Source organism: Kogia breviceps, chromosome 2, assembly GCF_026419965.1.
Source record: "Kogia breviceps isolate mKogBre1 chromosome 2, mKogBre1 haplotype 1, whole genome shotgun sequence".
Classification (NCBI taxonomy): Eukaryota; Metazoa; Chordata; class Mammalia; order Artiodactyla; family Physeteridae; genus Kogia; species Kogia breviceps.
In genome coordinates, this window is record NC_081311.1 from 176,845,696 (window position 1) to 176,861,792 (window position 16,097).

The following is a 16,097-nucleotide window of genomic DNA, read 5'->3' on the forward strand; positions in this document are numbered from 1 at the left end:
TAGCTTAGGTTATTTTTTAACAGAACACTTTCAAAAACCTTTTCAACTAGCAACTACAAAGGTAATTTCTCTATAGGGCTAAGCAGTTGTCTGAGACAGAAATGTGTGTTGTTCCTAATACACAATCAAATAGACACGCAACCTAAATGGAAAAAAAAAAATCAAAAGTTGTGCAGTCATTCCAGGTGAAAATTAATAGGAAAACATGAGAAAAAAAATGGTTGAGACACTGAGGAGGAAATATTATTTATCACAATGTCCTTCATAAAGAAAATAGAAATACATTTTTCAATTTTGCATAAGCATAAATTGCTATAATTTATTAAGAATTATCTATTTTGGTACACATTTAAAAATATGTACATAATAGTCAACATGCATTTTGAATCTTGTTCATTCAAATAAAATGATTTCCCCTTAAAAGAATTCTTTTATATGTTTTCCCCTTTATGCAACAAAAACTCTTCTTAAAAATCTTGGCCAGCATAAACATTCTGAAATTTTACCCTTTTATTATCATTTTAATATCTGAACCAATCAGTACCTCAAAGCTCATGAGATAGAGACATTATAAGATACCTTACCCATCATAGAGGTTACAAGACTCTATGCAGGTCCTTCCCCTGCTGAAACGACGGCATGACAGGCACTGGTCTGGCCCAGGTCCCCAACACCCATCGTTTGAACAGAGATGGTTGCACACCATTCCTTCAGCAGCTGAAAAACACACCAAAATCAAGGGGAAATAAAACAGAAGCCTGCGTCCAAACTTACCATTTTAATATGAATCTTCCTAAGTAAAGCTATTTCTGAAGGAGTGAGAGAGATCTGTGGCAGATAACTTTGCTTGCCTACTTAGTCACCATGGCCCACCTTACCTTCCACTTCTTTCATATTGCAGAGCCCCAGTCACTGTGTGTGTAGCACCATTGCATTTTTCATAAAAGTGAACAAATATCAATTGCCTATATCAAAACTCTAGGGAGAAGTAGTAACAGAAATTAACCTTCCAATTAAGGTAAGGAACAAAGCACACCTTTCTAAAGCCAACCCTTTTCTCTGCTAACACACCACACATTTTGACGTCAATTCCATGTGAGAACTTCATGCAGAAACAGAACAAGTGATATTTGTCATAAAACAAAAAACATCAAAAGGGGAAAAGAAAGAAAAAAGAAGACTATATGAAATGTAAGGGGGAAAAGAAATGGAAATAATATACAAGTTTCTTACAGACCTCTGGTACACTGCGACTAAGATTCCCTTGATATTTGAGTCAAATTGGCACAAGTAAGAAAAAAGTTTTGAAATAATTTTAAATAAAGTGTGGTGGTTATTTATGAGGAGGTATAGAGATTACAGTAGTAACAAAGGTCTTTAGTCTATCTCTATATTTTTTGTTGATGGGAGAAGTGCCAAAGAATTTGAGGTCACGTTTTAAAACTGCCACTTAAGGTTTACCATTTCTGTTCCCTTTTATATCAAATAATACTTATTCAGTGTATTATTATTTATACTGAAAAACATAGTTTTAGTGAAGGGATAGCTATTGAATAAGAAGGGCCTTTATAAAAAGTCTTTATAAAGACTTCAAATGTTATTCTGGGTGTCTGAAAAGTGATTTGAGACATCTGAAACACAATTATATGTGGTTTTCATAAAATATTAATAAGTTCCCAGAAGATAAAAACATCAAAATACTGTTTTTCTTCCCATTAGTTACCAACCGTATTTATTAAGGGATGCAAATTATTACTATAAGAGCATTTGTGAGATGGGATGGAATAGCATTAACTATGATTGTAATTTAAAGAGGGGATCATATCTGTGAAAGTTACCTTCTCTAACAAATGCCTGAGAAAGTGAATTACCAGCATCTGTGATGCTGATTAGTTTTAAAACAGGGAAACAAAATCTCCCAATTCATGTGTTCTTTCTCCTATATTCTGGAGCCTTAAGGAGGACCTTATGTTAAACTGTATAAAATTCTTTCTCAAGGCAGACATAGACCTATCAAGATATCTTTTCAATTTATGACTACTTAATTGAATAATGTCTTCCAATATAATTTAAGAGAGAAACTTTGTGTGTATGTGTGTGTGTGTGTGTGTGTGTGTGTGCTTAATAGTTTTATTGAAGTATACATGACATATACTGCTCATACATAAAGTATACAATTTGATGTTTTGACAGATGCCTGAAATCATGAGTTATATGTATTCAATCCAGGCAATGAATATATCCATTACCTCCAAATGATTCCTCATGACCTATGTAATCCCTTCCCCTGGCCCATTCCCCTCAGACAGCCATTGGCCAGCTTTCTGTTACTCAATACCCATTAGTTTACATTCCCTAGAATTTTATGTAAGTAGAAATATACAGTATGTACTCTCTTTTATGTAGTTTCTTTAACTCTGCATAATTATTTTGAGATTTATACATGTTGCTGTGTGTATCAATATTCATGCATTTTTATTACTGAGAATATTCTATTGCATGGATATGCCACATTTTTTAAACCAATCACCTATTGCTAGACATTCAGATTGTTTCCCATTTGGGGCTATTAAAAATTAAGTTACAGTGAACATCCATTTACAAGTCTTTGTATGGACGTACACTTTCATTTCCTTTGGACAGCAATGGCTGGATAATATGGTAAGTATAGGGTTAACTTTTTAAGAAACTGTCAAATTGTTTTTCACAGTAGTTGTACTATTTTACATTCCCAACAGCAATGAACTCAACTCAGGAGCTGAAGTTTCCTCATATCTTTATCAATACTTGGTACGGTCAGCCTGTTTAATTTTAACCTTCCTAATATTATATAGCAGTATCTACAGATGTTGAACATTTTTTAATGTGTTTATTTGCTGTCCATATATCTTGTTTGGTGAAGTGCCACCAAATCTTCTGCCCATTTTATATTGGATTGATTGTTTTCTTACTATTAAGCATTGAGAGTTCTTTACAGATTCTCTAAGTACTGTTTCCTTGTCTTAGCCTTGCCTTTTTATTCCTTTAACACTGTCTTTTGAAAAGTAGAAGTTTTTAATTTTGGTGAAGTCCAATTTATCAATTTTATCTTTTATAAATTGTGCTTTGGGCATCATATCTCAGTAATTTTTGTCTAACCCCAAGGTAACAAAAGTTTTATCTGCTGTTATCTTTTAGAAGCATTATGAGTTTTGATTCATATGGTCTTTGGTCTATTTTAAGTTAGCTTGTATATTATAGTCAGGGTTCTCCAGAAAAACAGAATAAATAGGATATTATTAATCTATATCTATATCTACATATTTTATATAATTTGTTATAAAGAATTGGCTCACAATTATAGAGGCTGGGAATTCCTTTGTCTGCCATCTACAAACTGAAGACCCAGGAAAGTCCATGGTACAGTTTAATCTGAGTCCAAAGGCCTAAGGACCAAGAGCACAGATGGTTTAAGTCCCAGTCCAAGGGCAGAAGTAGATTGATGTGCCAGTTCAGGAGTCAGGCAGAGAGAGTGAATATGTTCTATTCAGGCCTTCAATGGATGATGCCTATCCACTTTGCTTCACTCAGTCTATCAATTCCAATGCTAATCTCATCCAGAAATATCCTGCAGACATATTCACAAGTAATGTTTAACCAAATACCTGGGCACCCCATGACCCAGTAAAGTTGACACATAAAATTCGCCAACACAGGTACTAGGTAAGTATCTATTCTTTTTCTTTTTTTTTTCTTTTTTTTTTTGCATGTAGATATCCAATTTTTCCAGGACCATTTGTTGAAAACACAATCCTTTTGCCAGTAAATTGCCTTTGCATATTTGTTTAAAATCAGTTGTCCACATACGTGTAGGTTTATTCATAGTTCTCCTTCTCCACTCTGTGTTGATCTATTTATCTCTCCGGGTATATTTCCTTACCTTTAATCTATATGTGTTTTTATAGTTGAGGTTTGTGTCTTGTAGGCAGCATATAGTTAGGTATTGCTTTTTTAATCTAATCTGACAATCTCTGCCTTTAATTAGGGTATTTAACCACTTACATTTATTATGACAATTTTGGTTAAAATCATTGATTTTACTATTTGTTTGTCCAATCTGTCCTCTTCCCATTTTCCTCTTTTCATGACATATTTTAGAAAACCAAATTTTTTAGGATTTCATTTTATCTCTTTTTATTTTTTTGGCTTATAAACTACATAAAATTTTAAGTTGTTATTTTAGTGATATCATTTGTGTTTGCAGTATATATTTTTTTAATCAAGCTTTTTATTTTTAGATATACAGAGAGATACATGTTTCCTTATCCAGTTTCCCCTAAGGGTAAGATCTTGCAAAACTATAGGACAATAACACAACCAGGATGTTGACATTGATGCTGTCAGGATACAGGAGATTTCCATCACACAAGTATTCCTAATATTGCACTTTTCAATTCATACACACTTTCTACTACCTTCACCTCTGCCTTACCCACCCACCCTCTCTTTGTGAAACCACAAATCTGTTTTCCATTTTTGTAATCTGGTGTCATTTTGTAAATGTTATATAACTGAAATAATACAGTCTATAATAACGATTTTGAGATTGGTATTTTTCCATTCAGAATACATCTCTGGAGATTGACTTAGGTTGTTGTGTGTATTATTAGTTTCTTTCTTTTTATTACTAGTAGTATTTTATGGTATGGGTAACCACAGTTTAACTATTCACCATGGAAGGATGATTGGCTGTTTCCAGTTTGGGGCTATTACAAATAGAGCTGCTATAAACATTTGTGTACAGGTCTTTATGTGATGTAAATTTTCCTTTGTCTGGAATAAATGCTGAGGAGTATAATTGCTGGGTCATATGATAAGAGCATTTCAGTTGTTTTTAGAAAGTGCCAAATTATTTTCTAGAATGGTACAACTACACACTCCCTATTATTCCATCCATATTTGCTTTAAAAATTCAAAGTGGAATTACTTGCTGCTTCTTGTTCATAGACAAACGTTTTCATATAAGATTTCTCAAAAATGCCCCCAAATAGCCTCCAAGAACCCCACAAAACTTTATTGAAAATTATAGCTCCTTTTATTCTGTTTTAGCTTATTTACTTTATAGTTATCATTCTAAATAACAGATAAATGTAATATTAAAAGATAATCTGAGGGAATGGTGACTATACAGAGCATTTTCCTGTATAAAGGATTGTTTTTCTCATATTATTAATTATTCTAGGTAACTCATAAAGTTTGTGGACTTTGCTTAATTATGATTCTCTCCATGTCTTAAATAATCATTAAATTGAAATATCATATATCATAACTATTTTTCTCTTCTTTTGAGGAAACTCTTCAAAAGTTGAATGATTTGATGTTCTACTTGGGAAAGGCTGACGGTTTATCTGTTACACTGATTTTGAACTAATAGCAAGAGTTCTTTCCTCTGATCCATTCATAATGCAGAAAAAGAGGGTTCTCTCACTGTACAAAATAAATGTCAGTAGAAATGAAATCTTAACATAGGTCTCATATCACTGATTCTTAGATGTATAAATGACTTCCCGTTAATTTATAAAGATGTAAGGAGTAAGAAAGAGAGTTCAATCAAGCTGATTGAATATAATGTGTAAAATCAAATTTTACACAATAGATGAAGAATTAGAAAGGAGTAAAAGGTCAATGATATTAAAATATTAAGTTGTAATACTCATTTTTATAAGCATTCAGCTATTTTAAGGTTATTTATAGAGCACTTCATATTCATATGTACATTTAGTACATTTATATACAATTTTTATATATACTTGCTTATGTGATAAACAATTATCAGAAGAAACCTTGAAGAGGGAAAAAAAGTCAAAAGTTATATTATTAAAAGCAACTTGTAAAGGCAAGTGGAGTATATTCAAAATCATACTGCACAGTATCATGAATCTCTGACTGTTTGTATTTATTACTTCCCTGTCCTTGTAGAAAATATAATCAATGCCTCAGATTCTTTGTATATCAATTTCTGTCTAAGACCCTCACATTTGTTTTCAGTTTCTTCCTTTAGGATGTTGACAAGCCATCAGTACACCCTTGTACTGCCCATTTCATGTTAGTCCATCAACTTCTTGATCTATTTATTTCACCAACTCACATTAATTTTTTCAAGTGTGAAAGCCTCTCACTCTTGTCCCTTCTCCCTTAATTTTCTGTTATCTGCTTTGACATTAGTTGAAAAAGAGAGTATTGGCTTCACGCAAACTCCTACCTTCTTTTCTGCTGCCTACTACCTTCCTTAGTCTGTATTCAGATGCTCAATTTCAGAGCAGTTTTACATCAGGGAAACAGTATATATTGGAGGAAAGCAATAATACAAACAGGAAACCATAATAATTACTTCTCATTCTTTCCAAATGACTAGATGATGGTATTCAAGGCTGGTTGATCATTTTCTGCAGAATGAAAACATGGGAAGTGTCTCCACAAAAGGCCAAGGAAAATACTTCTTTGAAGTTCTTAAGAGAAAAGAAGTTTTCAATCAGCACCAAGAATTCAACTGCTCTCTGACCTCCCAGAGTGATAGTCCCATAGGAAGGAGTAGAAGGGCCTATTCAATGGCTTACAGTTTGAAACACCATTCTAAAGCTCTCTAAAGAAACTTTAGCAATGTAGCTGTTAGGCAACCTTTAACTTCTCTTTTTTTCTGGAAGCTGTAAAATTGTTTTTTCTTTATCTCATCTGAATTATACCCGTCTATTAAAAATTTGGAGAGATAATAATGTGCTTAGTATTTCGACCTTTACAGAGAATATTGAACTTGCTTTCATTAAAATAGAGGCAAGCTTAAATAATGAATCTTGCTACTGTGCTGCATGTGTGAAAGTAAATGGATTAGCTCAAAATATTGAAATGAAGTACCTGTCTACAAGCACAAAGGCAGAAAAAATATCTTCTTTTTCATTGTACAAGACTACCTACATACGCTGTTTGCATTAGTTACAATATGTAGAGGCATGGGTTTGACATGGAATGTATTTGGACAGATACCATTAATCATTTTTTATAAAGGCTGAAAAATGTGATTTAGTTGTAATAGTTCAGTTTTTCTGATCAGGTCAACATAGGTTCAAATCCTTACACTATGACTAGCCATGCAGCCTTGGGCAATTATTTACATATTACTTACCTGTGAAGTAAATAATAATATCTACCTTTCTGGGTTATGATGAAGATTAGACATCATATTAGTAGTATACAATGCAGGGTTACTTATTTAACTAAGCCCTCAATAAACATACTTAAGAGAAATGTGGAAACATACAAGTATATCCATATGTTTACTTTTAGAAGTATTTGTTGAGAAACTACTTAGTTTATACCGGACAATGCTAAGAAATGGGGATATGATGGAAATATGAAATAAAATACATATTGTCTCTATGTAGGGATTACATTCCAGTTAGGAAGACAGCATTAGATAAATAATTATTTATATTGTATAATATATTTTTTTAAGAGAAAATATAACAGTTGTCCTAACCTAATGGGTAGGTAGCATTAGGTCAGTCCACAGAAAGAGGGACAACAATGTGAGATGAGAAGGATAAATAGGAATTATTAAGCAAAGAGGGCTAGGGGAAATTGGGGATTACAAGTCTAATCAAGAGAGTCTGAGCAGTGAATAAGATCAGTGCTTTCACAGAACCAACTGCACATGAGCACTGAGTGGGAAAGTAATATCTGATGAACTAGTGAGGTGAAAAATGGCCAGATTATGTAGGACCTAGTGACCATTTAAAGGGTTTTCTGCTTTGTCCAAAGAGCTGTGGGAAACTGATGAAGTATTTTAAGCAGGAGAATTAGGATCTTATTCTTATAATATCACTCCGATTGCTTTGAAGGGACTGACTTAAAAACATGTTTGAACAGTTGGTGGCTGAGAGAAAATAGTGACTTGTTCAGAGATGGGCATATGACCCAAGCAGGGTCAACTGGGGCTCTTTCCACAATACAGATGCTGGGAGAGAGAAAGTAGAGCTATTTTACCTGTACTTATAAACTTTGTGAATTCTCCAAGCCAAGGCCAAACATTTTTAATGAAGAAAGAGCTGGCCAAAGAAGAAAGCAGAATCAGGCAATGTCAAATGACTGAGTCCTGGTGATGTTGTTTAACCCCTAGATTCTTCTGTGCCTGAAGGAATATCCCTTGCAATTCTCAGTTCTGTGAGCTGATATGCTCTCTTGTTTGCTTTTATTTTCTATTTCTTTTTTGCCTTTTAATTATGCTTATTATTTTCTTTGTTATATGAAAAGACTTAAAGCTTGTACAGTTATGGCCAAGTTTTATTTTTTCCAACTTTGTTGAGACAAAGTTACTTCTAACATTGTTTAAATTTAAGGTATACAATGTGATTTGAAACATATATATATTATAAAGTGTTTATCAAAATAAGTTCAGTTAATACATCCTTCACCTCATGTAATTACAATTTTGTTATTGTGATGGTGGTGAAAACATTAAACCTCTACTCTCATAGCAACGTTCAAGTATAAGATAGAGTTTTGTTAACTATATTTGCTATGTTGTACCTTAGATCCCCCAAACTTATTCATCCTATAACTTAAAGTTTGTACACTCTGATCTGCATCACCCCATTTCCCCCACTCCTCAGACTCTGAAAACCACCATTCTACTCTGTTTCTATGAGTTTGATGTGTTTAGATTCTGCATGAAAGTGATATCATACAGTATGTGTCATTCTCTGTCTAACAGCTCACTTAGCATAATGTCTTGAAGGTCCACCTATGTTGCCACATATGGCAGGATTTTCTTCTTTTTTATGGATGAATAATATTCCAGTGTGTGTGTATGCATGCACACACACATGTGTATATATGACACATATTCTTTATCCATTCATCTGTTGACAGACACATTGTTTCCATATATTGGTTATTGTGAATAATGCTGCAGTGAACATCAGGATGCAGAGAAGTGGGATTGCTAGATCATATGGTAATTCTATTTTCAATTTTTTGAGGAACTTACATACTGTTTTCCATCATGGCTGCTTCAGTTTACATTCCCACCAACAGTGCACCAGAGGTCCCTTTTCTCTATACCCTCACCAGCTCTTGCTATATCTTCTCTTTTCATTAATAGCCATTCTAACAGATGTGAGGTGACATAAAATTGTGGTTTCATTTTGTATTTCCCTGATGATTAGTGATGTTGAGCCCCTTTTCATGTACCTGATGGCATTTGTATGTCTTCTTTAGGGAAATGTCTATTCGCATCCTCTGCCCATTTTTTAACCAGATTGTTTGTTTGTTTGTTTTGTTACTGAGTTGCATGAGTTCCTTATATAACTTGTGTATTAATGCCTTATCAGATATATGATTTGCAAATATTTTCTCCCATTCCGTGGGTTGGCTTTTCATTTTGTTGATTGTTTTTGTTTTTGCTATGCAGAAAATTTTTACTTAATGTAGTCCCACTTATTTTTACTTTTGTTGCCTCTGCTTTTGGTGTCATATCCATAAAGTCATTACCAAGACCAATGTCAAGGAAATTACCTTCAATGTTTCTTCTAGGAATATTGTGGTTTTGGTCTTACGTTTAAGTCCTTAATCCTTTTTTTTTTTAACATCTTTATTGGAGTATAATTGCTTTACAATGGTGTGTTACTTTCTGCTTTATAACAGAATCAACTATATAGATACATATATCCCCATATCTCCTCCTTCTTGCATCTCCCTCCCACCCTCCCTATCCTTTTGCATTTATTTTGTTAGTGGCATAGGACAGGGGTCCACTTTCTTTCTTTTGCATGTGAATATCCATGTTTTCCCAACATCATTTTGAAGAACTATCCTTTCCCCATTGAATATTCTTGTCTCCCTTATCAAATATTGGTTGAACTTATGTGGGGATTTATTTCTGGGTTCGTGATTCTGCTCCACTGGCTTATATGCCTGCTTTAATGCCAGTACCATACTGTTTTAATTACTATGGTTTCCAAACATTGGGGATATTATTCAACTTTCTGGACATCTGTATATTCATCTGCAAACTGGTGATAATTATACTTTACAGGGTGGTGGTGATGATTAAATTAAACTATACAGGTTGAGTCTGGCACTTTTTCTCTACTTAGCTAAATATTGCAGACACCTAAAATCAGTGAGAAGAAATGGATTATTCAGTAAATTATGTCAATATCCTAGCCAAATTAAAATTTAAAAAAAATTATGCTCTACCAAACCTTCTAGATGGATTAAACATTTCAATATAGTTTTAAAGTACTAGAAGAAAAAAGATAGACTATGCCAAGATCATAAACATAAAAAAGAGAATGACGTATCAATTTAACTAGATAAAAACATAAAATGTTTGCCTATCAAAAGACAAAATTTTAAAAAATTACTTATGGAAGGAAAATTATACACAACATATTTAAGACACAAAAATTTAATGGATTTAATTCATGATGAGCTCTTTCAAATCCAGAATTAAAAATGGATAAAGCTTATAACTGTAATATACAAAAAATAAATAGAAAGGATAAGTCAACACATAAAAAGAGGCTCAATATCAACCAAAAAATATAAATTTAAAAGACCTCTTTTTCATATTTCTGATCACCAAAATTTAAAATCATGGATAATATCAAGTGTTGTAAAGAGTAGTGGAAAATATTCCCTATCAAACATTGTTTAGGACAAGTGTAAACTAATCTAGTATTTTTGAAAGATGACATAGCAATATATACCAAAATTTATTATATATAACCTCATTTCACAGAAATTCCACTTTTAAGTGTTTAGCCCAAGGAAATGATTGCATAGTACAAAATGTTTTATGAACTAAGATTCACATTATGGTAGTACTGATATGAAAAATAGAAAATAAATTACCATTATTATGGCACTTGTTCAACACATATTTTTATACACAGCTTAATTGAAATTATATCAAGCATCTTTTAGGACCATAATGCTATGAGATTGAAAATCAATTACAGGAAAATAAAAACTGTAAAAAACCACAAATACATTGAGGCTAAACAGTGCACTACTAAATAACCAACAGATAACTGAAGAAATCAAAGAAGAAATTAAAAAATACATAGAAACAAATGACAATGAAAACACAATGACCCAATATGTATGGGATGCAGCAAAAGCAGTTCTAAGAGGGAAATTTATAGCAATTCAATGTCACCACAAGAAACAAGAAAAATCTCAAATAAACAATTTAACCCTACAATTAAAACCACTAGAGAAAGAAGAGCAAGAAAACCCAAAGTCAGTCAAAGCAAAGAAATCATAAAGATCAGAGCAGAAATAAATGAAATAGAAATGAGGAAAACAATAGCAAAGATCAATAAAACTAAAAGCTGGTTCTTTGAGAAGATAAACAAAATTGATAAATACTTAGCCAGACTCATCAAGAAAAAAAGGGAGATGACATAACTCAATAAAATTAGAAATGAAAAAGGAGAAATCACAACTGACACTGCAGAAATACAAAGGATTATAAGTGACTACTACAAAAAACTATATGCCAATAAAATGGACAACCACGAAGAAATGGAAAAATTCTTGGAAAGGTAAAATTTTCCAAGACTGAACCAGAAAGAATTAGAAAAAATAAACAGACCTATCACAAGCAATGAAATTGAAACCATAAATAAAAATCTTCCAACAAACAAAAGTCTAGGACCAGATGGCTTCACAGGCAAATTCTGTCAAACATTTAGAAAAGAGCTAACAACCATTCTTCTCAAATTCTTCAAAAAATTGCAGAGGAAGAAACACTCCCCAATTCATTCTATGAAGCCACCATCACCCTGATACCAAAACCAGAAAAAAAGATACCACAAAAAAAGAAAATTAGAGACCAATATCACTGATGAACATAGATGCAAATACCCTAAACAAAATACTAGCAAACAGAATCCAGCAGCACATTAAAAGGATCATACATCATGATCAAGTGGGATTTATCCCAGGGATGCAAGGATTCTTCAGTATATGCAAATCAATCAATGTGATTCATCACATTAACAAATTAAGGAATAAAAACCATATGATCATCTCAAAAGATGCAAAAACAGCTTTCGACAAAATTCAACACCCATTTATGATAAAAACTCTTCAGAAAATGGGCAGAGAGGGAACCTACATCAATATAATAAAGGCCATAGGGCTTCCCTGGTGGTGCAGTGGTTAAGAATCCATCTGCCAATGCAGGGGACACGGGTTCAAGCCCTGGCCCAGGAAGATCCCACATGCTGCGGAGCAACTAAGCTCATGAGAGACAACTACTGAGCCTGTGCTCTAGAGCCTGCGAGCCACAACTACTGAAGCCTGTGCGCCTAGAGCTCATGCCCCACAAGAGAAGACACTGGAACGAGGAGCCCACACAACGCAATGAAGAGTAGCCCCTGCTTGCCACAACTAGAGAAAGCCCGGGTGCAGCAATGAAGACCCAACACAGCCAAATAAATAAATTAATTTAATTTAAAAAATAAAATAAATTAAAATAAATAAAGGCCATATATGACAGACCCACAGCAAGCATCATACTCAAAGGTGAAAATCTGAAAGCACTCCCTCTAAGATCAGGAACAAGACAAGGACGTCCACACTCGCCACTCTTATTCAACACAGTTTTGGAAGTCCTAGCCATGGCAATCAGAGAAGAAAAAGAAATAAAAGGAATACAAATTGGAAAAGAAGAAGTTAAACAGTCACTCTTTGCAGATGACATGATACTATACATAGAAAATCCTAAAGATGCCACCAGAAAACTACTAGAACTAATCAATGAATCTGGTAAGTTTGCAGGATACAAAATTAATGCACAGAAATCTGTTGCATTCCTCTACACCAACAATGAAAAATCAGAAAGAGAAATTAAGGAAACACTCCCATATACTATTGCAACAAAAAGAATAAAATACCTAGGAATAAACCTGCCTAAGGAGGCAAAAGACTTGTACTCAGAAAACTATAAAACACTGATGAAAGAAATCAAAGATGACAAAAACAGATGGAGAAATACACCATGTTCTTGGATTGGAAGAATCAATATTGTGAAAATGACTATACTATCCAAAGCAATCTACAGATTCAATGCAATCCCTATCAAACTACCAATGGCATTCTTCACAGAATTAGAACAAAATTTTTACAATTTGCATGGAAACACAAAAGTCCCCAAATAGCCAAAGCAATACTGAGAAAGAAAAACATAGTTGGAGGAATAGGGTTCCCCAGCTTCAAACTATATCACAAAGCTACAGTAATCAAGACAATATGCTACTGGCACAAAAACAGAAATATAGATCAATGGTACAGGACAGAATGCCCAGAGATAAACCTATGCACATATAGGCACCTAATTTTTGACAAAGGAGGTAAGAACATACAATGGAAAAAAGACAGACTCCTTAATAAGTGGTGCTGGGAAAACTGGACAGCTACATATAAAATAATGAAATTAGAATACTACCTAACACCATACACAAGAATAAACTCCAAATGGATTAAAGACTTAACTGTAAGACCAGACACTATAAAACTCTTAGAGGAAAACATAGGAAAAATACTCTTTGACATAAACCACAGCAAGATCTTTTTTGACCCACCTCCTAGAGTAACGGAAATAAAAACAAAAATAAACAAATGGGACTTAAACTAAGTTTTTGCATAGCAAAGGAACCCATAAACAAGACAAAAGGACAACCCTCAGAATGGGAGAAAATATTTGCAGATGAAACAATAGCAAAGGATTAATCTCCAAAATATACAAACAGCTCATGGAGCTCAATATCAAAAAAACATACAATCCAGTTAAAAAATGGGCGGAAGATCTAAATAGACTTTTCATCAAAAAACACATACAGATGGCCAAGAGGCACATGAAAACGTGCTCAACCTCACTAATTATTAGAGAAATGCAAATCAAAACAACAAAGAGGTATCACCTCACACCGGTCAGAATGGCCACTATCAAAAAACCTAGAAACAATAAATGCTGGAAAGGATGTGGTGAAAAGGGAACTCTCCTGCACTGTTGGTGGGACTGTAAATTGATACAACCACTATGAAAAACAATACGGAGGTTCCTTATAAAACTAAAAATAGAACTACCATATGACCCAGCTATCCCACTACTGGGCATATACCCTGAGAAAACCATAATTCAGAAAGAGTCATGTACCACAGTATTCATTGTAGCTCTGTTTACAACAGCCAGGACATGGAACCAACCTAAATGTTCATTGACAGATGAATGGATAAAGAAGATACAGCATATATATACAATGGAATATTACTCAGCCATAAAAAGAAATGAAATTGAGTTATTTGTAATGAGGTGGATGGACCTAGGGTCTGTCATACAGAGTGAAGTCAGAAAGAGAAAAACAAATACTATATCCTAATGCATATATATGATATCTAAAAAAAAATGGTACTGATGAAACTAGTTGCAGGGGAGGAATAAAGATGTAGACATATAGAGTGGACCTGAGGACACAGGGTGGGAGGGAGAAGCTGGGGCAAAGTGAGAGTAGCAGCGACATATAGACACTACTGAATGCAAAATAGTTAGCTAGTGGGAAGCAGCAGCATAGCACAGGGAGATCAGCTCAGTGCTTTGTGATGACCTAGAGGGGTGGGATATGGAGGATGGGAGGGAGGCTAAAGAGGGAGGGGATATGGGGACATACGTATGCATATGGCTGATTGACTTTGTTGTACAACAGAAACTAACATGGTATTGTGAAGCAATTATACTCCAATAAAGATCTATTAAAAATAAATTAAAAGAATAAGGCATACTGAGTGAAGTCAAGCAGAGAAGGACAAATATCATAATATATCACTTATACATGCAATCTAAAAAAATAGTACAACTGAACTTATTTACAATAAGTGAAATTTTCTACAATCACAGATTTAGAAAACAAACTTATGGTTCCCAGAGGGGAAGGAGCAGGGGAGGGATAAATTGGGAAATTGGGATTGACACATACACACTACTATATATAAAATAGATAACTAATAAGGATCTACATCACAGGGAACTCTACTCAATACGCTGGAATGACCTATATAGGAAAAGAATCTAAAAAACAGTGATATATGTATATGTATAATGGATTCACTTTGCTGTACAGCAGAAACTAACACAACATTAGAAATCAACCATACTCCAACAAAAAGTAAAAAAAAAAAGAATAAGGAAGAGCTCTATATACTGACATGGAAGATCCTCAGTATTTAAATATATATAGTATGATCCAATTTATACATGAACATACATTTCATTATCTATTTACCTATTTACCAAAAAGTATGTATTATTTTATATGTCTATTATTTTGTTTTCTAACAATGATAAAAGCACTATTATAATTAGAAAAATAAAATTATTTCAATTTGAAAGGTAATTATGAATATAGTTTCTCTCATTTTTATGTTGGTTTTAAGTGTATATGTGCAAATATTTTAAAAATAGAGATGTCTGAGTTCAAATGTAACTCAGATTACGAAGGTTTGGTGTAGTACTTATCTCTTCACTGTTTATATTCTGGTGTTAAAAATTTATGCTTAACTATTGAAAGAAACTTCAAATACTTTTATAAACCTACTATAAAACTCCTTCCAACCAGCACTGTTTTGTCCCTACCACAATCATACAAATAAAGGAGGTAGAAAATGTTCCAGCTTTTCATGTCCTAGAGTTTCTCTCAATCTCAGTCTCTTCAAACCATAAAGACATCTGAATGTCTGCTTTGAAAATTTTGACTTAAAAGAGTAAGATTGCTCAAGCTATGGTCACACATTATAGATGAGGTGAGGTATTGTCATTGCTGTTTTAAATCATGTTGAACTCCAAAAACACTTAAAAATCAAGGCTGATTTTTCTTTTTAGCTACCAAGCTGATATACAGATTTAGATGAGAATATTTTATGGTGAATGTGTGTGTTTGCGTTTATGAGTGTGAACGCATGTGTATGTGTCTGAGGGTTGTATACATGTGTATGTGTTGTGTGAGCATATGAATACACACCTTATGCTGTATGTCTGTATATCCATATGTCTTGTA

At 33.5% G+C, this 16,097-nt stretch overlaps 1 protein-coding gene across 9 annotated transcripts in view; it reads right to left on the reverse strand.

Annotated features, from left to right (window-relative positions):
• ERBB4 (erb-b2 receptor tyrosine kinase 4) overlaps positions 1-16,097 on the reverse strand; it is a 1,132,189-nt gene that overhangs the window by 296,515 nt on the left and 819,577 nt on the right. For all 9 annotated transcript variants that reach the window (XM_067026813.1, XM_067026811.1, XM_059053753.2 and 6 more), the window contains one exon: positions 585-717. In XM_067026813.1, coding sequence (XP_066882914.1) covers positions 585-717 — 133 coding nt within the window. The remainder of the gene's footprint in view (positions 1-584; positions 718-16,097) is intronic.